Consider the following 27,526-nt stretch of genomic DNA (forward strand, 5'->3'; position numbering starts at 1 on the left):
TATCAACTGCAGCTTGCCATTTTTCAATAGTGCTTTGGGTCCCTACTGCGGAATCATAAGCCACTGTTTGGATTAAGACATCTCACTGTTGGAGAACAAATGCTTTACTCTATTATCTACCAAGTACAGTCACTATGCTAGTGCATACTTATGCACTAGTAAGATCATAACAAAGGTGAAAAATCAGAGACCATCAAAAACAGCCATTAAGAGAGAACACATACCCTTCTCCAAGCTTCTCCAATACATCAAATACTTCTTCAGGTTGTTTGGTCAAACTGTCTTCATCTAACTTCTTCAGCTGCCTGTATATGTAAGAATACAAAAATTATAACATTTAATTTTAGGGCTATTTGGACTCTGTAGAAACAAAAGAATAAAAAATTCCACTTAAGTGTATGAAAGGCTTAACATGAAGCAAGTTTACTTCACCTGATCAGAAAGTCAAATACTATCTAATAGCAAGAGAGGAGTGGAAATTATAGGCAGCAAAGTTTAATCAGGCACACTACAGTTCCTCTTGGTGGAAACTGAGAGTCACTTCTTTAAGATATCAGAATATATCTCAGGAGCTATACGTCAGTGGTCAGATCCCAAACCAGCACTTCAATGTCTTTCAGAACATACCTGCTAAAGCTCAAAATCTTGCATGGCAGTATATGTACTAAGGCCATGCAAAGGGGACACATGATCTTCTCTGACACCTTGTAGAGAGATCCCTCCTTTGTATGCAAGAGATTCATTTGTTGGGAGGAAAGAGGCAATATTAATCTTACTTGGCTTTGTGAACCAGGACATGCACTAGGAAAAGAATATGGGGTGGAGGGGAAGGAAACTGGGTTCTGACTCTGTTAGCACCTTTATGCTGCTCATTCCATCCCTCTTTGTAGATTCATTGCTAAAAAGGCTTAGCTGAAATACTTCCCAGGGAAAAAAAATATGCAGTTGTACAAATCAATGCTCTGTGATCCTTCACTTAACACACCCCACACACCTTTCAGAGAAATTCCATATACAAAGCAACGAGAAAAACAATTTTTTTTCCAGTTCATTTATACCATATTTCAGAGCTGCTGACTATATTAAAAAAAAAAAGAAAAAAAGAATGGGGAGACAAAAAGTTCCCAACACAAACCATTTTATTAACTATCCAATAGTCCACAGACAAATGGTATATTACTTTTATATAAACAACCCAAAAAAAAAAGCCCCCAAAAGAAAACCTCAAGCCCGCTCACACAGCTTGTCTTCTGCGAACTTAAGACACATTTCCGAGATGTTTTTAGCCTTACATTCAAGCAACGTTAATTCATGGTTGCCTGCCACTACAAAGAACTAATGAAAGTTTTCATTGCTACTGTTAAATTTCGCAATCTCAAACACCAACATCATAGTTCTGACATGAAACATGTAATTTTTTCCCCATTTCTTCAAAACCAGATTGAGAAACCACTTGCTGATCCCTGGCTATTATGTTTATGCACAAAAGCCATACAGGAGGAGCAGTATGCGCATGGAGTACATACAATGGCTTCCTGAAGCGAAGGAAACATTATAAAGAAGCAGACTCAGGAAGTGGCGAAATACTGAAAGCAGTCACTAGCTTCTCTGCACAGATAAGCACTAACCAACAGAACGTTACTTGTCCTCATGAAAACAAGCAGGGAGGAGGGGGCGGGAAGAGGAGAAAAGGGGAAAAGTATATATGTAAAGAAGCGAGCACAGGAGCCACCATTTCCAAAGAGACCAAGAAATAGCGATGCAATAGGTAGGTATTTTGTGCTGTGGTTAAAATGAGGCCTGAACTATCAAAAAAAAAAAAAAAGTAGGCAACATGCTAGTTGTGTAATGTAGGCTATGCTTTTCCACACATCCAAATTGATGATCGGTCCAGCGATTACTGGACTTAAAGAGCTGACTTAGCAACTATTTCCACTTACATCAAACCACCTCACGCCGGCTGTAACGCAGGAGCGCAACCGCCCCGCGCTGCCCTGTCCGCGCAGCACACCCTGCGTTATCAGGGACGCTCCCTGCCTCTGCCGCTCGCTTATGAACACGGGGAGAGCAACAAAACCCAAACGAGCGCGCCTGAACGGCTGCTCAGACCCACCCTGAACCGCTCGCTAGCTAAGCGCTGGCATAAGCGGTGACAGAGGCTCATGTCAGCAGAGGACGTGCTGCTGCTCCCTTGCTTGACGGAAAAGGTCGGCTATCTGCGGCGGCGAAGAGCAGAGCCGGCAGCTGCCTCTGGGCGCCGGGGAAGCCGCCCGGCCGCAGCTGCACGCCGCCGATAGCGCCCACAGGCCCAAACGCCACCCCGGCCGCCGGCAGGGCGCCGTTATCGACCGCCGGCCCCAGCTAACGGGGGGGCGGGGGGGGAGGGGGGCAGGCGACAGCTCCGCTCTGCGACACGGCCGGGCCGCTCGCCCCGCGTAGCGCCAAGCGGCCCCCGCGCGCAGGCCGCACGCGGGGCACCGGGCAGCGGCCGCACGGCCGGAGCCCCGGCCCGACCGCCCGGGGACGCAAACAAGAGCGGAAAGGGTGAGCCGCGCCCGCTGTCCCGCCTCCCGGGCCGCCCCGCTCCGCTCCGCTCCCCCCTTTCAGCTGTAGCGGGTCTCCGCAGCCCGGGCCCGCGGGGGCCGCCTCCCGCCGCGCCTCCCCACGGCGGCGCACAGCAGCCCGGGGGCTCCGAGCCCCGCCGGGCCGGGCCGGGCCGGGGAGCGGGAGCACGGCCCAGCCGCGGGCCGCACTACCGAGCGCCACGGGGAGGCCGCGCTACCCCGGCCGGCCGCCGCGGCGCACTCACCGGCGCGGGTTGCGCAGCTGCACCGTCTCCATGGCGCTGCGGGCCGCCGGCGCGGGCGCTCAGTGCTCCATGACAGCCCCGCCGCGCCCCGCGCCGCTTCCGCCCGCTGCCGGAAGCCGGCGGGAAGCGCGCGGCGGCCCCGGGGGGCGGGGCGGGGCGGGGCGGGGCGGCGGCGGCGGCCCCTCCCCCGAGCCGGGCGGCGCGGGCGCGGAGCGGCGGGCGCGGGTGGCGCCATGGAAGCGGCGCCCGGCGTGAGCGAGCTGCGCCGCGCCGGCAACGAGGAGTTCCGCCGCGGGCAGTACGGGCCGGCCGCCGCGCTCTACAGCCGGGCGCTGGCGCTGCTGGAGGCCGCAGGTACCGCGCGCCCCGGGCCGGGGGGGGGGCGGGCTGCCGGCGCCGCCGAGCCCGCGCCCCCTCCCGCTTGTGTCCCTCCGCAGGGGAGGCCGCCGCCGCCGAGAGGAGCGTGCTGCTGGCCAACCGCGCCGCCTGCCACCTCAAGGACGGCGCCTGCGGCCTCTGCGTGAGCGACTGCTCGCGGTACGCGGCGGCGGGGAGGCCCTGGGGGGCGCTGAGGGAAGGGCAGGGGGGCGGCGGGGAGGCCCAGGGGGGCTCTGAGGGGAGGCCGGTGAAGCTGGGGGGGTCGGGGATGCCCTAAGGGGAGGATGGGGGAAGCTGGGGGGGGGCCGGGGAGGCCCTTGGGGGGGGCGGGGAGGCCCTGGGGAGGGCTCTGAGGGGAGGCCGGTGAGGCTGGGGGGGTCGGGGATGCCCTAAGGGGAGGATGGGGGAAGCTGGGGGGGGGCCGGGGAGGCCCTTGGGGGGGGCGGGGAGGCCCTGGGGAGGGCTCTGAGGGGAGGCCGGTGAGGCTGGGGGGGTCGGGGATGCCCTAAGGGGAGGATGGGGGAAGCTGGGGGGGGGCCGGGGAGGCCCTTGGGGGGGGCGGGGAGGCCCTGGGGAGGGCTCTGAGGGGAGGACGGTGAGGCTGGGGGGGTCGGGGAGGCCCAGGAGGTCTCTGAGGGGAGGATGATGAGGCTGGGGGGGGCTCTCCGGGGAGGACAGAGGGGCTGGGGGGCGCTGAGGGGAGGACGGTGAGGCTGGGGGTCAGCAGGGCCCCCGGGAGGGTTGGGCTGCCTAGAGCCTGGCGCTGTTCCCCCCCCCCCCCCCCCCCCCCCCCGGTAAGGCCACCCCAGCTGCCCTCCCCTCGCTCACCCCCTGGAAGTAGCAGCAACCGTGTGGCCATGTCCCCGCTTTCTCCTGCTGATCAAAGTAGTCCTCGGGCCTTGCAGCCCCTTGGGTGAGAAAGGATAGGAGCAGATGTGTTCCCCCTTGGGGGGGCCAGCAGTCCCTCTTCTCATCCATTGCTTCAGTATTCATTGGTTTCTCTCTGTTGTTATCCCGCTATCATGAGCTAGCAGGGGCGGATGGTGTCCCCAGCGTGTCTGCTGTAAATCTGGAGTGACTCTGCGGGTGCAGCTGAGTGCTAAACCTGGCTTGAAGTTTCGCAGGAGGTTGCACTAGGCAGCTCAGGTTGCCTGTTGTTTCCAGTGACTCTTTCCAAAACAGATCTATAACAAGGCACTCGCATTAGAAAATGGCACTGTATAATTAACTGTATGACTCGCTCTTCAGAGAATAGCAAGTCTGAGACAGGTTATGAGAAGGACGGCAGAGCTTGGAACAGTTTATGCTGCTCATAACTATAGCCTTGTGCTGAAAACAGGAACTGGAGATGACTACCCTTTAGGATAAATGCCAGTGTTCGCTGGTGGTGAAGATAAAATTGCTGACTTAATCTTGACAGCTATCTGTAGTTAATATGAGGGAGATTCTGGTGCAGCCCTACCCAGATTGCATCTCAAAAAAGTCAAGAGGGAATTTTGAAATGTAGTATTTGTGGAGCTATTCGGAGCAATGATTTCACTGGAGACCCAGAAGTCTTTGTTCCTCAGAATGAATATGTATATTTGTCTGAAGCAACTCCTAACAGTGTGAACAACCTGTTCCCACAGAAGAGTAGCTATTAGCTGGTTTGGAGTAGAATAAATACCATTCATCTTTGATATGCAGGTTAAGTTTCTAAGAATAGCCCCCAAAGCAGGCCTTCAGTTATGATTGCTATACAGGAAGAGGGAATTTGTTTTTTTCCCTCCTTGTCACCAGTAATTACATTAATGTTGAAAATGAGACAGAAAGGAAGAAGTTCACTGCTTCAGGCTCAGTTCCTACAGTACAGTATCATTTGAAATGAAAACAAAGATTCTGACCTCACCCTTCTGCACTTGCAAGACTGGGACTGTGAAAATGTGGTTCCCATGGTGGGATAGCTGCCTTTCAAAGCTGCCTCTCTGGTGAATGCAGTCTGGGTGGCTCACAGGCCTCTGTTGCTTTCTCCCCTATGGCACAGTGCACTTGAGCTGGTCCCTTTTGGAATCAAACCCCTCCTCAGGCGGGCAGCAGCCTATGAGGCTCTGGAGAGGTACCAGCTGGCCTATGTTGACTACAAGACTGTGCTACAGATTGACTGCACCATACAGTCTGCGCACGATGGCGTCAACAGGTAATGCCAAATGCTATACTGCACACGCTGGAAGAAGGCCTTGAGAATACAGCAGTTTCGTTAGCTGCTTCTCAGTCTCCCTGTTCTGCAGTGATGGCAGGAGCAAGCTGGGTCCTGAGCACACTACTAAAATAACTGAAGCCTTTGATGCTTTGTGCAAAGTTCAGGCTTGGTCATGCTTCCTGTGTGTGGTGATATGTGCTAATGTCTTTACTGTACTTAATTCCTTTCAAGCTCCTGCTCCATTGTTTAGGGCTGGGAATGAATTCCCTGTAACTGTTTTTGCTCTGCCTAATGCCTATTTAAACTGAACTGCAAGCACCAGTATCCTACCCATCAGGCCTCCCTATGCAGGCAGTGCTGATGGGCTGCCACGTCCATTTTCTTTTCCTGGAGCTGTCTGCTTCACTCTTATTTGCCAGTCTGAGAAATGACACGCAAGTGTCTCTTCTGCTCAGCTGAGCCTTGACCATCCCAGCCCTCATCCTAGGATATTTTTGGCCTCACTGAGGTGGAGAAGCTCCTTTTATTAATATCTCACTGACAGAAGATTAGTTTAGATGTATGCAAAGAGGCTAGTGGAGAGATGCTGTCCTTAATACATGAGGCAGGTTAAAAAGCTGAGCTCCCCCCTGGCCACCGCATGGCCCATTCTGCCAACAGATACAGTAATTGCCTAGCTGTCTCTTCCAGAATGACAAAAGCCCTGCTGGAGAAGGATGGTGTGAACTGGCGCGAGAAGCTCCCACCAATCCCCACAGTCCCCATTTCTGCCCAGACGAGATGGAGCGCTCCTTCTGCAGGAGGCCCGACCAGTCCTAGTGAAACTGCGCCTCTGGGAAAACCAGGTGAGAGCACATCACTTGGACTGTGCGCACGGCCCTAGAGCACAAAGAGAGGTGTTGAAGAACAAGACTGCTGCCATACCTGCTTGGCATGTCTACAGCTGTGGTTGAAGCCTGGAGAAACCTGGACTTGGTTCGTGGTTCTGCCACAGCCTTTTTGGTTGATTCTGGATCTTTTGATCTCTTTGTGCTTCAACTCTGGTATAGGGATATTTGCTTTCTGACAGGCTGCTCAGCTCTCATCAGTTTTATCATGTGCTGTATTCTTTCACACCATTTCCAGACCAGACTGCTGCTCGCACTGAGAGAGCTCGAAGTCTGAAGGAAGAAGGAAATGAACTTGTGAAGAAAGGAAACCATAAAAAAGCAATCCAGAAGTACAGTGAGAGTTTAAAGCTCAAACAGGAATGTGCAACTTATACCAACAGGTACTACTCAGGTAGTCCTTTGCTAAGTACTTCTTGGCCCTTTATAAAAGCCATTGTGATACTCCTGACAAAGCTGTCTGATGTCTGCTCCCGGACAAATGAGTAAGAAAAACGCATGTTTGTCCAAGTGTAGTCTTCCCTTTAGCCCATATCAACATTTCTTTCTGATCAGATGCCATAAAAATGCTGGGAGACACTCAGCTTAGGGCTGCTAAGGTTCCCCCCCTTAATACATGTCTGCCAGGATTTTATTTTGAATAGCATCTGTGCCCCACAAACCACAAGTTGTGCAGTGCTGTGCTCAAAGATGCAAAGTACTTCTAGCATACTTAAGGCAACTGCAGTAAGCAGAGCATATCCTGGACCGGTATAGCTAGAAAATTGCATCCTTAAAGTGCAGGCTGTCAGTTGCTCTAAAATATTCTTGAAGTATTGTTTGCAGACTGAAAAACTGGGATTTTTTTCCCCTTTTTAACTGAAAAAAAATCTTGAGCTCAAGAAGCCTCTAGTACATCGTTTCCAGGATAAAGAATATTTGAGTCCAGCTTTGTGCTGTGCCGGGGTGGATAAGAACTACTATATGTTTTGCAGCAGTAGAAGCCAGTTTTAACCCTAATTAAAAAAAAACAAAGCCTGTTAGCTCTTGTACTGACTGGGTAGGGATTATATGAGAGTTCTCCTTAAGATGAGTCTGGGGCACTGTAACCAAAGCAGGGATTATTATAGGGTGCCACTGTGAGCCAAAGGTTTCTAACCAGCTATCTGTATTGCAGAGCTCTGTGTTACCTGACTCTGAAGCAATACAAGGAGGCAGTACAGGACTGCACAGAAGCCCTGAGGTTAGAGCCTAATAACGTTAAGGCATTTTACAGGCGTGCTCAAGCACTTAAAGAACTGAAGGTAAGTCAGGAGTTGGGACCAGTTTTAAGCTAAGAATAGGAGCCTGTTCATACATGGTCAAAACAGTGTCTTAGCCACGATCATGGCTGGAGATGCCCTTTAGAACTTGTCTCTCTGCTAGACATTTGCCATCAGGTAGCTGAAGGCTGGGTGTAGTGAGGGGGAATTTTCCTTCACATCAGTACTTGCTGTTTGGGTCTCAAGTTCCTCAGCATCAGGTCCTGTTTCTTGAAATGCGGGAAGCAGCTAGGTGGTGTGTTGAGCTTTATCTTGTCATGTCTGGTAAGAAATTCTTTAGGCAGTATTAGAAGATCAACTGCATTAGTGTTGCACTCAGAACTTGCTTCTGAGGGATGAAATTGCCTTCTCAGCCCTAATTTAAGCATGTTTTAGGACAGCTACAGTGATGCCTGTGCTTAAGCAAATTACGCAGGGAATCACAAGCCCAGTTATGTTGCCTTTGCCTCTGTCACTAGGTACTAGTTCTGCAGCAGCAGGCTTAGAGTACATCTTCAATATGCTAACACAGATTACTCTGCTTTTAGGATTACAAGTCAAGTATTGCCGATATCAACAGTTTGCTGAAAACTGAACCAAAGAACACAGCTGCACTGAGGCTACTACAAGAATTGAACAGAGCTTAGAGCAACCAAGCAGCAAGAGAAGCTTTGTTTTCTACTGCAAAAGAAATGTTTTCCCTTCTGATACTGTTACAGGGACCAATCTTAATGCAGGATCAGTACTGAAATTTATCTTCCACTGCTGCTGAGATGTAATGGGTTCTGTGCCAGCACGATGAATGTCAAGACGCACAGTCTGCATCACACTTGATTTCCTTATAAGATTGTTCAGCGTTTTAATGCCCCTCTCAGAGTCATTAAAAGGTTAACTTACCTAGCTGAAGGGAATTCTCCCTGAAGTCAACTTGCCTGTAAAGACTGGCTTCAGGGACTCTTTCCATGTTGGCTGGGGTGTGGGTGAAGTGGCTGTTCTCTTCTTGAAGAGCTACAAACTGAGTTTTCTTAGTTGTTATTCAGGTGACAGAGGGAAGCAAGAGCTATAGTTCTCCCGAATTTGTGCTGCTTTCTATTACTTAAATAAGGAAGCTGGAGAAGTGCTGCAGAAACACCAGTTGTAGTTGCCATAGCACTGTGCACCATTCTTAATGCAGAGTCCAGGCTACTTGCATAGTACCTAGCATGTTCCTTCTCCCAGTTGGTGCTTACAGGCCCTTATCTGAGTTTCTGCTGCTTAGTGTGACTGGGCAGAAGCAGCTTTCCTTTATTCTTAATTATTCTGCACACTAATCCCCAAAAAGTTAAACCTGCCTTGTTTCACTGTGCACTATTTCTTTCAAATTCTAGCCGCTTTGGCATTTTATAGCTTTTTTGAAACTGGAGCTTGTCTGTGCCTTTTCAATCAGTTGCTACTGAGGGTGTTAAAAAGAGGAGGGAATGCAGTAACATCCCACCTAAGGCCTGGCTTATTACTTCCATGCATGTTTATACTGTTTGGGTTTTTTTTCCTTATATGGTATTGATGGCACTGATTTAAAATAGTAGATTAAGAGATATTTAGAGTTATTCTAAGGACTGTTAAAACCAGTTTACATTAAAGTCATGTTTATTTTCACTCTACAGCTGCATTTTGTACTTGATGGAATGCTTCATACTGTCCCCGCTTTGTCAGGGGAGTGTGAGAGCACCGCTATACAGTGCTCCTCCTTGAAAGCCAGCTGTCAGACAGTGACAACAGAATCTCCAACTCTCTCTCAGCCTTGCACACTGGGCACAGATATAGTGCTTTAACTAGTACAAGAGGGAAGTTCTTATAGCTCAGAAGTAAAGCTTCTGGACAACACAACCTGAAGTTCTGCTTGCAGTCAAGACTATGGGCTAGCTCCTGTCCCTCACATCATGGTTTGATTATCTGTATTTTCCACCTTACCCACTTCTAGGAACACTAGTCAGTGTTCCAGGCACCACTCCAATGCCATTAAAGCAACACTCATATAAGACAGAATCCTTATTTTACCCTGACACTAAGTAGCTTTTTGTAGGTCCCAGGGCTGCACTCTATCCTCTGTGATGTGCCAGGGCCTGAAACATCATCTAGAGGGTCACAAATTGCTTCATTCACTCTATCACAGTTCTGTAAGCTCCATTGATCCCACAACCAGCATTTCCCCAAGATACTAACAAAATAAATGTGATGGATTTCAGGACGGGGGAGAACAGGTCAGCAGTACACAGATAAGCAAAGGAAGGTCTCAAAATACAGGAGAAAGACTGACTTCAATTAGTCAACAGCAGGCCTGTTAAAAGGCTAGCTCTTATCAGGACTGGCAGATACACCTCATAATGACATCCTTTCCCCTTTAAGCACAGCAATGCTTTTTTGTCTCATCTGTAAAGCTTTCCCCAGGGAGGTGTAATGCCAACAGGTAGATGCAGCTCAAGTACAGCAACAAGATACAGTACAAGCCAGGGTCAGTTCTGCTCCCAGCCCCGCTTCTGTTCCAGAAATGGTACTGCTGTCTGTGCGGGACACTTGCCACACCTCTAGAGGTACTGCTCTCCACAGAGGCAGTTGGAGAGTACTTATCCCAGTGGTGCAGCTTCATCTGTCCCTTCCAGGTGACAGCAACTATTCCAAACTAGACACTCCAGACTTACATTTGCATTATGGCTCCTGCCCAGACTTGCTGAAGCCTCAGACTTCCCTGAGGAGGAACCACAACCACAGAGCTACTCTGAAGCTTTCCAGTGCCCTCCTGGTCTCATGCCATGGGCAGCCAAGCTCCCACTTTACCTTTTCTTATATTTTAGAGACCCTAGTATCTGTTTGTGCCCTTTCTTAGACCATTCCCATGGCTGCAGCTTCCCTGGCCCCTGCTCGGCTCAGGGTTCCTGAGGCAAGACATCTAGCACTGTAGGTAGTGGCACAGGCACATCTGGACTGGTCTGTTATACCTGGGTGGGGGGGAGGAATTGCAGACTCGCCCTGGGAACAGCAGAATGAAGTTTGCCTGTACAGTTCTGTTGCAGCTCTTCTGATGCATTACTCATACCCAACTACACTTATCTTCTAGAGACCAAGTATAGAAATTTCCAGCCAGTTAGAGTCTGGGAAAAAAAAACTAGGAGCAAGGTCCTGTATCTTAACTAGTTTGTAAGCAGGTATCTAAACAGTGCACAGTTCAGGCTGAGGCATCCTTTGAGGAAAGGAAATATTTTATAACAGAGGTCAGAGCAGGATTTGGCAAAATGAAGACAAAGGAGAAAAAAAAAAAAGCCATATGAAGAACAGCTCCAAGAAGGAGTCCCAGTTGAGCAGAACATACACAATGCAAGAACAGATGTGTGCTTCTGTTAAAAATGCTGGAAGGAAAGCAAGAGGTAGGAGGAATGAATCAGAAGTGAGTTGGAGTGAGGGTATGATACAGCACAGAAGGAAGAGCAAGTGAGACAGCAACACCAGTACGCAAGCTGAACAGAAAGAAGGCAGGTTGTGCTGCTGGAGGTATAAGCTAAAGGAAGCAGTCAAATAAGGTCAATACATTACCAGTATCAAGTACCAAGGAACCTCTAGGGACTGAAATTCAATTCCTAAATAGGAAGAGCATAGCATTAAGGCCAGGGTGATGACCATGACAGGCTCTGGGAGAGGCTGAGAGCGCAGAAAACAGTAATTACATCTTTGCTACCTCCTGTAATCAGGAAACATCACAGTGGGATGTGATGCAGTTAACACTGAGGCCCATCAGTGACTTCATGAAGTGACTAGTCAGGCAGCACTCACAGGAGGAATAACTTTTGATTTACAGCTACTCCAGGATCAGACTCAAACTTGGTCTTGTGCACCAGAGAGGCCCCTGTGCGCACGCACACACACACACACACACACACACAGTATGGTGACCAGAAGATACTCGGTCTCACCACTCCTGCAGGCATAAAAGGTCTAATACAAAAGAAAAACCACATAAAGATGATGCTTTTTAAAGGAAATTAGGAGAACTATTAGTCTGGCAACTTGTTCATTTAATCTGACATATCATTTCTCATTTCCCATCAGCTAGCCAGCTCTCAGGACTGCAGCCCAGCCACCGTTACAGACTCCAGACACCGCCACCGCAGCAGCCTGCCATAAGCCCGTCTCTCCATCTGCATGACACAGACACAAAGCAGTCGTCTTCTGCAAAGGAGACTGAGCCATGCGCATCGGGGGTGGAAGTATCAGTTCTTTATTAGTGTCAGCTACAGGAACAAATAAAATTACAGAACCCAATAAATTCAATAAAATGATGACTCATCAGCACTTGTCATTTCCTGGACAGCTGAGCCAGGCTGGGTTCCACATTACATCCCATAGACTGTGGTCAGTGGCAAGAGGAGAACTAACTTGGGGGTCCTTACAAAGGCATAATTCTTCTGTAGGGAGGAAGCAATTCTGCAAGGTTTATAATGCGTGCACACACAAAAAAAATAGGATGGGGCATTGAAGACAAATCAGGGTAACAGTGTTGACATCATTCCAACAAACGTGGTGAGGTTGCTGCTGTTTTTCTTCAAAGGCAGTGTTCAAGGCTCTCTCAATCCTCAAGTCTAGAAAAAAAGAAAAACCATATATACATACACACAGAGGACACCCACATAAGCAATTTTCAACTGTACCCAGACAGAAGTTTACATGTCAGCTCTGCGCTTGGATTAACAGTTTTTCTGATCACAAATCAAGAACATGTTATCTTCAAGAGGGGCACGTGAGTTTGAATCGCTTGTTATTGATCAGGAGAGCCGATTCTTCTGCTGGAGGGACAGATTCAGTTCCCACAGAGGAGCTTCAACCTTTACAGTGATACCGACCGACAAGATTCTGCAACAACACTGGGAAATCCCAGAAGAAATTGTGTCAGTCCCCCCACTAGACCTATGGAAAAGCAATATCCTTTCCTTATCTTGCTTCCTGGCTTCACAGCTCATCTACACAGGGAAAAAGATACTCCTATAGAACTATGTCTTCGCAGTACAATTATGGAAAATGAAGTGTGAATTAAGTGACTTAAGTGGAATACTACAGCCCAAAATACTTATATTGCTCTTCAAGCCTTACTTGGTCTGGACATGAAGCCCAGAGCCAGCAGCCAGGCACCCGAGCGCACGGCACACGCCAGCTCCCGCGCGGCTCCCCGCACCTACCGCGAGTCACTGCAGGAACGCCGCGGCACTGCTCTTGTGCGACGTCTCAGTAGCCTGGTGCGCTTGGAGAACGGCAACAGCTTCCTCGATCTGACAAAGCAGAGCACGCGTTGGGGGAAGAAGTTTAGCTGCTCTACCATTAGGGCTGCACTGCGCACGAAATGCAACATTGCAGGTTCCCCCTGTGGCCTTCACACAAACCTCTTCCATTCCCTCCCTAGGGAAATGCTGGGACATTTCTCCTTTTTTCTATAGGACTAGGAAGCAGCCAGAAAGAAATCAAACTCTTAGAGGAAGCTGCCTGACACCACCCAGCAAAGCCCAGGCTCTTCTGAAAAGTTACAAAAAAAAGGGGTGAAAGTGAATCCTGCCTCCAAGTAACAACAAGAGCGTGCAATCAATTGACAGTGAATGTTTTGAGGGGAACCAGAAGCTAACTCTTCCCCAGGAATAGGAAGGAAGCAGAAGAAATGCTGTATAGAGGCAGCATTCACCTGTCTTATTCTTCAGGAAGGAGAGCATCTCTATCTCAATCCAAAGAGCAATGCTCACCCCACCCTTCCCCTCTCAATTCCTACTCGCCTTCCAACTGCTCTCAGAGCTAGCCCCATGCTTTTGGAGGGCTGCTCCAAGCATATCCTTTTGCTGGAGAAGGGCAGGCACCCTTACATGCAGTGCCATCAACCTGAGTTCGTTTTTGCTCTTCATCTTTTGCTTTAGAAAGAGCAAGCAGCTGTCCTTGACCCATCTTCTCCCAAAATCACATTCCTTTGTTTACTGCTCGCAGCACGAGACACTTTGTCCTTTGGGATGTGACCTGTTTGGGTGCCAAGTGCCTCCTACCTTGGAGCGCAAGGAATCTGGGGACTCCAGGAGAAGCAGCAGCTCAGAGTTGTCTATCTCCAGCAGCATCCCAGTGATCTTGCCAGCCAGCGAGGCGTGCATTGCGTGGATCAGAGGGTAGAGGCGCTCACCTGCTCCAAACACCAGCAAGGGCGTCAGTGAGCACCATGCAAGTGCTCTCCAGCAGTTTCAAACCCAATGCAAGCCCTCCTGCCCTCCCAGCAGCACTCCAGCTCCATCCTTTCAACTTAAGATGATGAGGAAAACCACGACTCACAAGCAAACTTACTCCAGCATGTTGCAGCAGCACTGTTTGTAGGCAAAAAGCTTCCAGCCCCACTGATACACCCCCTAACAAGTGGGAGAGGTACCCCTACTTACTGGTCATGCTTATGAGAAAATAATTTATATTAGGAAACTGGTATGGAGGAGGAAAGGCAGCAGCCTGGACTAGGCAGGGACCATGCAAATTGCCCCCTCTCTGCAAGCTGAGCCTCCAGGTTGTGTCACTGCAGGATCCCCTACTGCATGCAGCTCCATGCAGGGCCAAGGTGTCCTGGCATGGCGTAGCACAGGCCTCCTTCCCCACAAAGTTACTCCATTCCCAGGGGCGTCCAGTTATGCCCAGATGTTACTCCATCCTGGGCAGAGGCAACCAGTATTTCGGCCTGCCCAGAGCAGAGAGCATCCGCAGAGGAGGAAGCTGCTGGGGGAAAGTGGAGAGCAGCAGGCGCTTGTCGTGGGAGGGGAGCTAGTGCCGAGCTGGCGAATGGGACATCGGGCCACCCTTAAAGGATGCCGAGGGCACAGCTGGAGTGCCCAGTGCAGCCAGTGCCTGCCTGCCAGGATGCGTGCGAGGGGGCCTATTTTGGCAGGAGCAGTTTCTTCCCAGGGAGAGAAGAACTGGTTCATGACCTGCTTTTTTTTTTTTTTTTTTTTTTTTTTTCTTTCCCCCCCCCTCCTTCCTCCTCCTGCCTGGGCAAGTGCCCAAGGAAGACAGACAGCAAGGAAACCTCCCTGCAGCAACGGGAGCGCTCCAGCTCCTGTGCTGCAGACACTGGCTGCTCCATCAGCAGGAAGGCAGCCACCACCCAGAGCCCATGGACTGCCGCAGAGGCCTCTGTCAGGCACAGGCAGCCGAGCTGACCCACACCTGCATGACCAAGCTGTTCCTCTGCTCCTGACAGCAGCAATGCAGCAGGGCTCAGAGTTTCAAAGAATCTCAAATACTCCTGTGTCACCTGGCAGCACCGGCAAGACAGAGCTCTAGCCAAGCCCTGCAGCAGAGGCAATGCTGTTCTCACTGCCAGATAGCTAATACTGCTGGGGAGCTGTTTGGCTTTTTCCAAATCCTCCCTACATAGCCTGGATTTTTCTTTTTTTTTTTTTTTTTTTCCTCCTTTTTTTTTTTTTTTTTTTTTTAAATGCAGTACAATATCAGAGCAGTCCTACAAAGGCTTACAGCCTCTCCTAGCAGCTCAGTTTTCCCTGGCGCATGCAAGTCTACATATCCCAGAGGCCTGGCATGCACAGCCCCACACTCAGGTGGCTGGATGTGCTCCACAGCCCCCTCCAGCAGAGCAGCAGCACCCACCTATCATTTGCTTCTGCTCCTGAGGAGGGGCTGCTGCAAGCATGGATGCCGTCAGCGGCTCCTGCCCCTGAACGTGCACAGCAGGCTCTCCGACCTGGAGAAAAACCACAGAGAACAGCAGCAGTCAGAAAGGCTGGAAGTGATGTGCAAGCTGCCGTGCACCGGGGTTACCATGCAACGAGGGCTACAGAGGTCTCTTGCAGAAAGCCAGCAGGAAGGCAGGACAGAGCTGCTGCGTTATCCTAGCATCTAGCTCTCTGCAGGAATGGCACTGGGCCCCGAATGCAACGGGGCATTTTCCCTCTTGGAGCCGCTGCTGCAGGCTCTGCCACTGCTTTTCTGTATCCAAACCCCAGCTTTCAGGAAAGCCGGAGCCAAGCACCACTATCACACAGCTGCAGGACCTGGATCTTTAAGCCTAGCTAAGCAGGCAGCCCCTGGGGAAAGTCCCCATGGCACTGATGACAAAACAGAGCTGCAGGGTCCCCAAGGCCAGGGCAGAGGTCGAAATCTATCCTGCTCACCCAAGCGGGGCCAGCATTTCTCTCCGAGGACGGCCACACCTTGCGATCGCTGCACCGAAGGCAAAGCCTGCGAAGCCGTTACCTGCTGAGCCGACACGGACGTCACGCTCCCCATCGGCTGGATGTTCCTCACGGCCGAGGAGTACTTGTACTGCTGCGCGCCCCGCGGCAGGGTGGGCGAGGAGGGTACTCGAGCACTGACTGTCTGGGTCCCTATGTTGGCTGCAAAGCAGACAGGAGCATGTGTAAGGAAGGGTCCGTTAAACACACATCTGCACCAAGACTTAGCAGGCCAAAGCCTCGAGGGCAATGTGCTCAGCAAGATGGCCTAAAGCTCCGCTCTCGGGCTCAAGGCGGCCCACAAGCTGCTCCCTCAGGGCAAGCGGGGCACTGTCCTGCCTGCTGCATCCTGGGGGCGGCTTGCTTTTGAGCAGAGAAAGTTGGCAGAGACACCTATGCTTTGTCATCTCTCCTAGAAATACACCCATCTACTTCAGTAGCCAAAGGACAAGCCGGTGCCCCATAGAGGACTGAGATGCAGCAGCCAAACGCTCCCATTCTCCCTGCTGCCAGCCCAGTCTTGCTATCCTTGCGCAGGGATGTAAAGCCAAAAGAAAAAAATAAAATAAAGACACACAGGGGCAACAGTGGCAAAAGGAGAGACGAAGGAACGACTGGGGACATTAGCAAGCAACATTCGATTTAAGACAGCAGTAAAACGAGCCAACTCCCAAGGGAAGCAGCAGCAGCAGCGCAGTCTGCAACCAAACAACACCCAAGTCACCAGGGAAAGCTCTGTTGTCCTCCCTCTGCCACCGCCTCAGCTGCAGGGACCCTGGCAGAAGAAAACCTTTTCTCTGGTACCCGCCCTGCCTGCTTCAACAATAAAAGGATCAAAGCCAATAAGAGAAGCCGAGCTAAAAATCGCACAAAGATGGGAGGGCTGTTAGCAGATGTGCAGCCCTACAAGGTGGGCCCACCTTTCAGGGGACCTCAGGCTTGTATGTGCTCACCACGTGCACAGCCTCCACCCCACACTATTTATGCCTCTCCTCAAATCCTGCCTGCAGAGGAGATCGGAAGAGCAGCGACCTACTTGCACACGTCCTCCAACCTGGGCCTACACGGCTCAGCAAGCCTCCTCGTCACTCAAGCTAACACAAACGGCAGAAAAGTAACGGGACAGACAAGGGAGTGAAGTTCTTCTGTGGGTCTCAGGGTGAGGTATTTATCTTGCATGTAGTATCCACTCAAGCAACTCAGTCAACATCCTCTCCCAGGGCCTGCAGAAAGCACAGCCATGTCTTGCTGGCAGGGTGGATGGGACACTCCTGGTTTGGTGCCTTGGTCACACAGGGACAGCTGCACCAAAGCAAGGCATGGGGGAAGATGTCAGCAAGATCTGTTTTTCAGACCATAGTCCCAAACACCTCTAACACGAACATGCTTTATTGGAGTCTCACAACCTTGGCAGCTGTTCAGCTAGAGCAGATAAGAGCCTTTGCTTTAGTCCAGGAAGTCTTCTCACAGTTTGTCTTTCTCAGCCTTAGTCTGAGCACTGTCTAGGCCACCATGGCTACACCATCTTTAAGGAATGCACATAAGGAGCAGTATCAAACAAGACCAGTCTACTTAGAGACCTGTTCCATTACCTGCAAGACCACAACCTTCCCCCAAAGTTGCACACATTTGCTACAGACACTGCTTCAGTCCCATGACATCAGGGGCACCATCAGAACTCCTCCATGAACAATAACACAAACCGATCCATCTTCGGAGGCGGATACAAGCAACAACACGTATCTGCTATGGTGAAGTCCAAGCCAGGTTCTTCCTCCACTCACCCACTCTCTGGGCCTGGGGGGGCACACGAGGCACTTGGGTGGATGCCTGTCTCATGGTGCTGATGTTGGACAGCAGGCGCCGGGGCGGTGCGGCAGCCCTCAGGATCGGGGTAGCTGCAGGATACGCTGCTGTAGAGATGGAGCACAATTAACACAGCTCCCTGTGGCAGAGGCGTGGAAGGAAACGTGGGGAAGCACCTACTGGCTGGGGAAAGTGTGGGACTGCCTTGTCTCTGGGATAACCCAAACTGCTCTTCCTCCCCGTGCCTGTCACCAGTGACCATGCACCAAGACACCTGACAGTTCTCCAGGCAATGGTTTCCCACAGCTACTCATTCTGTGCCATTTTTAGGGAGACCTCAAACCCTAAACTAGCCCAGCACCAGAGAACCAGAGAAAAACCAGACTGGAACAGCTCTGCTCTACGCACACAGGGAGAGACAGACTCACTCACAGGGAGGCCTGGAGGGCTGCGCACTCCAACGAGTGGCAGGGCGGACTGGGACAACTGGGCTGGGACTGTAGAAAGTAGCTCTGGTTTGTGGCTATGAAAGGAGAACATGTTATCCAAGGTGACTTGTGAGCAGAGGCAAGTCAGACCTAATGCAGAGCATCCCAGCAGGCACTGCACACAGACAGGCAAGCCAAGACCGTGCTCCACAGTCTGCTGGAGTGTTTTAGAGATCCACTTCCAGTCCTGCTGTCTGGATTCATTCCTTCCAGCAATTCCATTTATCCCTCCCCATGTGCTTTTGTACCTCTGTAACCCTTCTCTCACCCCAATTTCATTACGGACTCTTTCCCACACTCCTACCCTCCTACCACACTTCTCTGCACCCTCCTATGATACGCAGGCAGTGGGCTACTAAATGTCCACACCATTGCCCAGACCACCCGCAAACCACCAGCCTTTCTGGAAGTCCAGCCACTCCGAAGCCCAGGACCGTACCAAGCCAACACGCACTTCACGCCTGTGCAAAGTGGCATACGGCCCTCGGCCCGAGATCAGCCTGTGCAGCACAGGGCACACCAGAGGCTTTCAGTTCATCAAGGAGGCCAGGTGAGATGAGGATGCTGGACCTACATCTCCATCAGGGGACCAGGATAATTCTAATGGGGAACGGTTATACTTCAGAGCAGCGTGCAGGTACTCTGTTCTGCCAAAACCCACCTCCTCCAGCCCTCGGAAGTTTGGGTCCCCATGCTGAGACTGACATTTGGGAATGCGAGCAGGGACTCACCTGAGGGATAGGGGGTAGGAAGTACCCCGCTGGGGGCTGGAAGGAGCCAAGGAGAGGGCCAGGCAGGGCCCTCATGGTGGCTAATCTCTGCATATACTGGTTGGTGAGAATTGCTTTCCGTTCTTCTTTTCTTTGTGCAAGTGCAACGTAGAGAGGCTTAGTGCTGACGATCCGTCCATTCATTTCTGTCACGGCCTTAGTAGCCTCTTCTGGGGAGGAAAAACATACAAACCCAAACCCTTTGCTGTGTCCACCCTCTGTCATCACCTAAAATTGGATTAGAACAACACAGCTAAGTGCACAGATCACCACATGCCATCCGCGAATCACGGAGCGGTTGGGGAGGGGGACAGGGATGGACAGACACACGATACGCAGCCTCCAGCACAAGAGGGGACCGAGCTCTCCCACGCCAGGCTGGCAGCAGGATCTCCAAGCCAGGGCACGAGCGACAGGCACTCGATTGTATCTGCCATGACAAGGATGGGACAGCTCAACACAGGGCTCTGCTGGAGCCCACTCCCAGCCTGGCTGCGCGAGGCCGGCAGGGGCTGCGCCCACTGCGGCTCTGCAGAGACTTCTCCAGGGCAAGGGGAGAATTCATTCAGATGAAACACACTCATGTGCTAAAGTGAAGATGTCAGGGCCTGGGCCAGCCCAAGAGCTGCAACCTGTGATCTTTCACAGGGGTCTGTGCCAAAGCCTTGCCAGACCCCCAGGCCAGCAATGCTCTAGTACCCAACGCCTTGGGAGCAAGGGTTATGGATCAGTGTGGCCCCGTATCCTGCCTGAGGGCCAAATGCAGTATGAGTTTCTCAGAGCTGATGGATATTTAACCTTAAAGACAAACCATTCCTCTGCACCCACATGCACAGCCTTCAGGAAAAGCACTTTGGTAGCAAGACTGACACTTTTTACTGTTCCAGAAACCAAATGCCAGTCTGTCAGTCAGGCAAACTCTGCCCTCTGCAGATCCAGCTGGCTGGTGGATCATTTCCATTTGTACAAATATGTCACCTTGCTCCTGAACTATGCAAGCAGCTGTGCAATATTCAGAACAGTGCAACTTTAGGGTCCCGTATCCTGCAATTCATCAGGGCTGGGATAGCTCGGTAAAATTACAAAGATTCTGTGAATTAATAAACTTCAAGGCAGAGCTGGATACAAGCAACACATGATCCTTTGTACTTGGCTTGGGGTAAAAACCACCAGTGGAGGATTATAATTCAGCAGGATGATAATCCTGACGCCTTTTAAAGGGCATTGCAAAGGGCTGAGCACAACGGCTAGCAAATCCCCAGGAGCCCTAGTGACAGCCCACGTCTCTCACCTTCGCACTGGTGATGGTGCCGTATGGAGAGAACTCTTTCCTCAGCTTGTCATCATCTATTCCATCATCCAGGTTCTTCACGTACAAGTTGACTCCCTGCAAACAGACAGAAAAGCAGCTTAGGTCCCTCCCCAAAGTACAGCAGGCTCCCAGAGTTTACAGCAGCTTTTGAAGCTGATGCATGTACCATCAGCAGCTTAACCTGAGGGTGGGACAGCCCACAAGTACACCCTCTCCAGAGCTGCAGAGAATCACTGACTTGAAGAGGAGCCAGGACTGCACACAGGCTTCACCAATAGGTGAGAAGCACTGAATGAGCAGGGCTCAGACAGTTTCGAAAAAATTGCTTCAGGACCTCAGGAAGCCTCCTAATTTCCAGAGGAACATTTTAATCTCTGGAAAAAAGATGACTTGTTTGTTTGCCTGCCAACATCATCCTGGGTTTAGAGGTCTCTTCTCAATACTGCTTCCCTATAGACCAACTAGTCAGTTTTATTGCATAAGTGACCCAGCACACAGATCTGTTTGGGACAGCCCTGAACTGTCTCGAAGCTGAAGATACTGGCCAAGGCCCAGCAGACATCCTTGGCAGGAACCTGCAGGATGGAGCAGCTCTGCTCTCCTCCCCTTACCTGGTACCTGCTCACTCTCTCCTGCTTGATCTGCTCAAACTTCCGCTTCAGCTCACTTTGGCGCTCCAGCCGCTTCTGGGCTCTGCCCACATACACCATCCGCCCGTTGATCTCCTTCCCGTTCATGTCAGCCACGGCCTGCCAGCAGAGGGAACAGCTCTGAGCCCACCGTGCCCAGCCCTGCTCTTCACCTACCACCATGGCCCAGCCCCACCACAGCTTTGCTCTTGAGGAGCAGCGGTTCCTCCCTCTGCAAGGACTTGCCCAGGCAGGGTGTGGCCATCCAGACACCCCTGCCAATACTGATACCCAGACAAGCAAGAAGCCAGGGAACTTTCCACCCTAGGACACTGGTGGGCAGTGGCATCTTAGCAGCTGACAAGCTCAGGACACTGCTCTGCCAAGACAGCACAGCTGGAGCTGTCGATCGGGTCTCTGTAGCAAGGAGCCTCTTGCCTTCTGGGCTTCCTCATGCTTCTCAAAGTTGACAAATCCAAAGCCCTTTGAGCGGCCAGCGTTGTCCATCATGACTTTGACACTTAGCGTCTTTCCTGCAACAGGAAGAGAAAGCATCGGTCTGACGAAGCGTGTCCGCCGAGGGGACGCAGCAGGCACGCGCAGCCCATGCTGGAGCTGCAAGCGGAGCCACCACAAGAAGCCAGGCCAGCAAGGAGAGAGGGCGGCTGCGGCAGCGCAGAACAGCCAAAGGGCAGGACAAGCAGCCGGATACGCCGCTCTGACGCGGGAGAGGGAGGGTGTGCGTTGCAGCGGAGACGGCCCCTCACCAGCGGGAGGAAGGCAGCATTCGGGGAGCTGCAGGTGCTGGCAGGGCAGGGCAGCAAGGCCCCGGAAGGAGCTGTGGGGACAACACACCTGCTGCTTAGAAACCCTCTTGCAGGAGACACTGAAATGAAAGGCCCACGCTCTGTTTTTAATGCTAGAAGCCTGTGTGATACTGACTACATTTTGGCATTCCAGCTTCTTTGGCCAACACACCAACTCAGATAGTCTCATGCCCTTAATATGTGAACACACAACCTGTGAGTACCTTCGTACGAACCCAATGGATCTGGGCTAGCACCAGCCAACCCTGGACAGCATGGCCTGTGTGTCGGCACAAGGCTAAACCCTGTCCTAAGAGACATTCTCCACTACAGGTTTGAACTGAAAAAGCAACTTTTGCTTTAAATTCAGACTCAGCAGCTTTTATTCCTAGGACTCCTACAACCAGATTGCAGTCTGGTTTTGAGAAAGTTTCAAGAAACCTTTCTGCCCATGAGGTAAGAACTTGTTTAGGGATGGCACCCAATGCAAGCTATCCTCCACCATGGCAGGAAAGGGCACGTAGCATCCTGACAACTTAAGTCACTGCAGTCCTTTGGCTATGCGGTGTTTAAGCAAACCAAATCACATTACCAAGACACGGGACACTGGATTTACTCAAGCGCTCTCCCTTGTCTTTCTTTGCAGTTGCCTCAACTCCAGCTTACCAGACATTAGGATGTTTTACTCCAGCAACTGTACTCACCAAACTTGGAGAATATTTCCCGCAGTCTGTCATCATCCATGTCATCCCCAAAGTTTTTGATGTAGACATTGGTGAACTCCATTGCCCTAGCCCCAAACTCCGCCTCACGCTCTTTGCGGGATTTAAAATGGCCAACAAATCTGCAGAAAGCAAGCAAAAGAACATGAAACCCTCCATAACCTCTGCAGAGGGAGGACAGACACAGGGCATCCATCTCAGTACAGGCCAGGAGAGACCTTGTCACCTTCAGCAGTGGTTTGGTCATTGGTAATTCACCATGTCTTTTGCATCCAGCAACTCACAGGTCTCCCCCCTACACAGACTCCACTTGGCACTACTGGAACAGGGAGAGCGCTAATACAGGCAGCAGCCCCATGCCAGGCACAGCTAGGGGCTTTCCTTCTAGGACACCCCAAAGGGCCCAAAGAAATGCCACCACGTGTGAGGTCTCTTCCTCCAAGATGTCCCCACATCCCTTTGGTAGCCGCTTGCATTTGCGGAGGAGAAGACTTACAGAAGCAGCCCATGAAATCAAAAATGATGTAATGTAAGCAGAGCGCTGAAGAACACCAAAACCTCTTCCTGCCCCAGAATATCTGTCCCCTCAGCCAAGAGGCAGGACGAGTGCTGCTTTGTGGGTATTAATTATGCTGCCTCAGCCCTAAAGCACAGCCCCAGGTTGGATTCCTTCCCCTCGACCAGGAAGGACTCCAAACCGCTATTGCGCTTGCATCAACATTAACCATGAATGACTCAGTGCTCGGGAGAGCACAGGAGCCAAAGCAGCTCAACGGGGAAAAGCAAAAAGGGGGAAGGGAAGAGATGGGACACAGGAAGGAGCAGGAACAGCAGCCGCCTTTGCAGGACACACATTTGCTCCCTGAGCACACGCCAAGCAACCAGACCCAGCAAGGAGATCGGTGCCAAGGGCAGACCCACAGAGACAGTCCTCCTCCACTTACACTTTCCGGTCGTTGAGCAACATCCCATTCATGGTCTCAATGGCCCGAGTTGCTGCCTCATGAGTCTCAAAGTGAACAAAGCCATAACCGCGGGATCCATTTTCATCACAAACCACCTACAAAAGCAGAGCAAGGAGAGTGAGAGGGGAAGAATAAAAAGAAAAGGAGACACACACACACTGGCTTTCCCTACCTTGGGCATGAGCAAGTCCCAGGAAAAGCCACCCTCCTTTTCAAGGAGCAGTCAGTCTCCCTGACACGTGGCCAGAAGCCCTGCCAGGACACAGGCACTCAGCCTCCAGCGGCCAGAGTGTTTTATGTTGTACCTAAAAGCTTCTGGCTAGCTGAGGCCCAAGTGCCATCAACACACAGAGCTCAGACAGACACGCAGCCTTCTTGTACAGGGACTAGCATAAACAAATAAAGCTACCCCTTCCCACACAAAACACAAACTTTTGGCTTCTCTTCATGCAAAGGGGGGAATTTAAAGGAAGTGAAACAAGAACACTAAGTTTCAACTGGTTGGAAGATGCTGCCAAGAATACCTAGGAAAGTCTTGGTTTTTGCAGCGCGCACCACCCCACACACCTACCTTACAAGACAGGATGTTTCCGAATGCCGAGAACGTATCGTACAAGGCTTTGTTATCAATGGAGTCATCTAGGTTCTTGATGAAGACATTTCCGACCCCCGACTTCCTGAGCCCAGGGTCTCGCTGGGACCACATGATTCGGATGGGCCGGCCTTTGATCACTTCAAAATTCATGGTGTCCAGGGCTCGCTCGGCTGGCAGAGACACGCACATTTGACAGCAAAAAAGTAAACATGGGGGAGAGCGGAACATAGTAGAGAAACATCCCTGTCCACATCTTGCAGCAGCCAAGGCAGGCACAAGAATCAGGGATACTGCTGGATGGAAGCTTAACTTAAACCAGAAAAGCAACTTGACAAACCCAGCACTGGCCGTTTCAGAAGTGCTGGCAATGGTGCAGGGGTCTGCTTTCCTCACCTCCACCCCACCAGCCACCCCACTCCTTTCATTTTCATGGTTTTTGGTAATAAATGGACAAAGCACATCAGACTCCCACAGGCTCATTCATTTCACTGCAATTTCAAGTTTGGCAGTTGCCCAAGTCACTTGTGCTGTACAGAGTAATGGATTTCGGTCTCCAGGGCAACTAGGCTCACACCTTCCCACTACTGCTGTCTCATTCTAAACTACAACAGCTTTCAGGTTTTCTGCTGTTCACCTCAGTATTGCTGCAGTTAGACACAAGAACAGCCCCTGCCACCAGCAGCGGTGGGGTGCAGAAGAGGGGCCTCGCTTCTCCACGGCCGCGAGCTGGCATGCTGCCCTGCAGAAGGGCTAACAGCCATCAGGATCAGCGTCCGGTGAAATCACCAAGCCCCGTTTTTCTACCACCTGCCCTTCCCTCTCTTGCATCACCCCAAATCCCAGTTGTAGAGAAGTGTCACCGTCAGGGTTGCATTACACGGAGCTTACCATCTGCAGGCTGCTGGAAGTTTATGTAGGCGTAGCCCAGCGACCGGCGCGTGGCAACATCCCGACAGACCCTGATGGACATTATCGGCCCAGCAGGCGAGAACTTCTCGTAGAGCATGGCTTCAGTCACGTCCGGGTGCAGGTCTCCCACGTAGAGAGAGGCTAAGGGGTATCCGGGACCGCTAGCATTCATGGTCAACTGCAAAGCTTAACTGTGAAGGAAGACAGACCCACTTACTCAAGAGCAGCAATAGTGTAAGACTGCAGAGCTGAGGTTTTGGATCACTTGCAGTAACCACAGACTGCTAGAGCTGATCCCTGCCTGCTGCCCAAGCCAGATTGGTCCTACTACAGCAACGGAAAGCATGCATTTTCCACCAAAGTTAGGACCAGGAATGTCCCAAGAACATTACAGTTCAAATTTCACAGGGACATTTCAATACTGGTGTAAAAGCCAAGCTAGAGTGATTTGCACAAGTCACAACCCCCTACACCTGGGGAGCAGCAGAGAGACACAACGCACACTCTGCACACGCCAGCTCCTTCCTTTCAACACCCGAGCACCGAGAGAGAAATAAATGGAGTTTCACTCCTCAGGAAGGAAACAGCCCTTCCCCACCACGTGCTTCCATTTTAATCCTTTCTAGATCCTTCCCTCCAGCCTGTTCTCCAGGCATAGCAAATTCAAGGAACATGCATCTGCCTCGATTCAGTGGAATTTCCCTACCGGGGAACCAACTTTCCCAGGGCAACCTGAGAGCCTGCAATGCTGCTGCTAGTCGCACTGCTGCAGCCACCAGCCCCAGCACCCGCTCCCCACAGCCATCCAGGTGGAGAACGAGGCAAACAGCCCATGTCTTCACCCAGGAACCACATCCCAACTTCTCAGCTTGCTAGCAAGGACAAAAAGCTGATAGAGCGGTGCTCAGTCTTTCATTATCATTAAACAAGTGCAAACCATGGGTGAAGATGTCAGTCCCCACTTGGGATGCAATGAGGTACTATCTGGCAAACAGCAGTGCAGGTGCTAAGGTTAAAAGTTTATGAGCCAATCTTTGGAGCTCTTAGCTTAAAGCTCGAAGGACCACGAACGGCTGTTAGGACGCCCTACTGGTGCTCAGAATAAAAGCATGTGCATAGCGGGGGGCATCCAAGCGGCTCCTCAGTCGGGGAGGTGACAGCCAAGGGCGAACGGGGCAGAGCCGAGCCGGGCCCCGAGGCCCAGCGCCCCGAGACGGCACCACGCTGCGCACAGCCGAGCAGCCCCTCCCGAGCGCCTCACGCAAGCAACGACGGCAGCGCAAACGCGGGCTCGGAGAGCAAACGCAGCTCCTTCCCCGTAGCTGGAGAGACAGGGAGCGAAGAGTCAAGGAAGGAGAGAAAAAAGGCAGAGCGGGGAGGGCTAAGCACAAACCCGAGCCGGCACCGAGACGCAGAGCTGGCACACGCAGCGCGGCGCGGCGGGACCGCGGCCCGGCCGAAGCGGCAGCAGCCCGAGCGCAGGGAGAGCTGGAGAGCCAGCAGGGAGAGGCACCGAGCACACCCGGGCACCGAGCTGCCGGCGGCGGGAGAGCGGGCCGGGCGGCGGGGAGGCGAGCCGCTCCTCCGAGCCTCTCCCGTCGGATAAATAACCGGCCACCAGCCGCCACCCCCCCCACCCCGGGCGGGCCCGGCCGCGCACTCACGCCGAGCGCTCCGGCGGCGGCTCCGCTGGCTGCGCCGCTCCCGGCTGCCGGCGGCGCCGCCTCTTGCCGCGGGGGCCCGGGGCGGGCCGGGGGCGGGCCGCGACCCACCCCGCCTCCGCGCTGCGCGGGGCTGCGCGGGGCTGCCGCGCCGGGGCGGAGCCGCCGGGCAGCTGGCGCGGGCGGGGCTGCGGCCGCCGCAGCGGGGCGAGGCGTGCTGCGAGGGGCGCCGCGGGGGCTCCCGGGGGGCCTGCGGCGCTGCTTCCTGCTCCTGCAAAGTGAGCGTGAAGCAGCCGCGCGCTTCCCTCGCGTGTTCTGAACTAAGGAGCAAGGGAATGATGCGGCATTTTAGCGCCCGGCAGCGGGGAGCGATCGCGCTGCCAGTGTTGCGTGTCCCACCCGCGTACTTTAGGAAGGCACCTGCACGCTCTGGAAGGCAATTCCCTGCAGAAGTTGCTGAAGAAATGCAGGCAAGGAGCAGGTAGGATATTCACAGCTCACTACAAGTCCCTCAGCATTAGACACTCATGGACTCCCAGACTCTACAGCAAACTCCCTTGACGCCTACCAGAGACCCACAGCATGCAGAACATGGTCTCTAACATTACCTTTTGCCTGGATTGCGCACAACCGTTGTGGCTGTAAGATCACCTTAATCTAGAGAGATCATGCCCCAGCTGTGCTGAACATAAACATGTGTGCAAGAGCTGGTGATTCGTGACTGAAAAGCTGGCTGTGCAGCTGAAACTGACTGAGAAAGCACACAAACCGAGGGCAGCGTTTGGGGTGCTTCGGGGCACCTAAAAGGTAAGCATCTCCGTATCAGTCAGACTCCATTCCTCACGGCCGCAGTTCCTCTGCTTCTGCATTTTTAGGAGGGCAAGTCAGTGAAGGAGGATGTGTCACATCTCTGCGTTCACCTGAGCACATCTGCTCAGGATCTCATTAAGAAAGGCAACTCCTGTGCTGCCATGGAGGCCTTCAGTGGAGCTCAGAGGAGTCTCAGCTTCTCAAGTGTCAGCCAGCCCTCAGTTAGCACTGCTCACTCAGCTCTGCCTCATCTCAGCACTCCCATGTGCTCCTTTAATACCCTCGGGGTCAGCTG

At 52.2% G+C, this 27,526-nt stretch overlaps 3 protein-coding genes across 3 annotated transcripts in view; 1 reads left to right on the top strand and 2 right to left on the bottom strand.

Moving 5' to 3' along the window:
* The window catches only part of STK4 (serine/threonine kinase 4), a 48,750-nt gene extending 45,806 nt beyond the window's left edge, over positions 1-2,944 (bottom strand). The window contains exons 1-2 of the mRNA XM_064521436.1: positions 2,810-2,944; positions 225-305 (exon numbers count right to left, since the gene is read on the bottom strand). Of these exons, the coding sequence (XP_064377506.1) occupies positions 225-305; positions 2,810-2,841 (113 nt within the window). The 5' untranslated portion in view covers positions 2,842-2,944. The remainder of the gene's footprint in view (positions 1-224; positions 306-2,809) is intronic.
* A 29-nt stretch (positions 2,945-2,973) lies between these two features.
* On the top strand, positions 2,974-9,173 carry TOMM34 (translocase of outer mitochondrial membrane 34). Its single transcript, XM_064521437.1, has 7 exons — positions 2,974-3,163; positions 3,247-3,346; positions 5,211-5,363; positions 6,057-6,211; positions 6,492-6,636; positions 7,410-7,536; positions 8,082-9,173. Exons 1-7 carry the CDS (start codon positions 3,043-3,045, stop codon positions 8,178-8,180), a joined length of 900 nt encoding a protein of 299 aa, XP_064377507.1. The 5' UTR covers positions 2,974-3,042; the 3' UTR covers positions 8,181-9,173.
* Positions 9,174-11,761: 2,588 nt separating this feature from the next.
* Positions 11,762-26,507, bottom strand: PABPC1L (poly(A) binding protein cytoplasmic 1 like). The gene is made up of 16 exons (XM_064521438.1): positions 26,425-26,507; positions 24,740-24,951; positions 23,828-24,021; positions 23,236-23,351; positions 22,274-22,413; positions 21,202-21,296; positions 20,746-20,883; positions 20,114-20,209; positions 18,784-19,050; positions 17,997-18,087; positions 17,543-17,671; positions 15,781-15,920; positions 15,175-15,268; positions 13,581-13,711; positions 12,738-12,827; positions 11,762-12,143 (listed from the first exon to the last, which is right to left on the bottom strand). The coding sequence occupies exons 2-15, from the start codon at positions 24,930-24,932 to the stop codon at positions 12,744-12,746; spliced, it is 1,908 nt and encodes a 635-aa protein (XP_064377508.1). The 5' UTR covers positions 24,933-24,951; positions 26,425-26,507; the 3' UTR covers positions 11,762-12,143; positions 12,738-12,743.
* Between the last annotated feature and the right edge of the window lie 1,019 nt (positions 26,508-27,526).

This window comes from Dromaius novaehollandiae, chromosome 16 (assembly GCF_036370855.1).
Source record: "Dromaius novaehollandiae isolate bDroNov1 chromosome 16, bDroNov1.hap1, whole genome shotgun sequence".
Classification (NCBI taxonomy): Eukaryota; Metazoa; Chordata; class Aves; order Casuariiformes; family Dromaiidae; genus Dromaius; species Dromaius novaehollandiae.

What these genes read in the sequence shown, in the direction of transcription:
- PABPC1L (XM_064521438.1), bottom strand. Translation starts at nt 24,932, where the DNA reads ATGAATGCTAGCGGTCCCGGATACCCCTTAGCCTCTCTCTACGTGGGA. An exon ending in AGCATGAGGAAGCCCAGAAG is followed by an intron (nt 20,884 to 21,201) that starts GCAAGAGGCTCC and finishes CTCTGCTGGCAG; the next exon opens with GCCGTGGCTGACATGAACGG. An exon ending in GCACCATCACCAGTGCGAAG is followed by an intron (nt 19,051 to 20,113) that starts GTGAGAGACGTG and finishes ATCCAATTTTAG; the next exon opens with GTGATGACAGAGGGTGGACA.
- TOMM34 (XM_064521437.1), top strand. Translation starts at nt 3,043, where the DNA reads ATGGAAGCGGCGCCCGGCGTGAGCGAGCTGCGCCGCGCCGGCAACGAG. An exon ending in TGCGCCTCTGGGAAAACCAG is followed by an intron (nt 6,212 to 6,491) that starts GTGAGAGCACAT and finishes CACCATTTCCAG; the next exon opens with ACCAGACTGCTGCTCGCACT. An exon ending in AAGCACTTAAAGAACTGAAG is followed by an intron (nt 7,537 to 8,081) that starts GTAAGTCAGGAG and finishes CTCTGCTTTTAG; the next exon opens with GATTACAAGTCAAGTATTGC.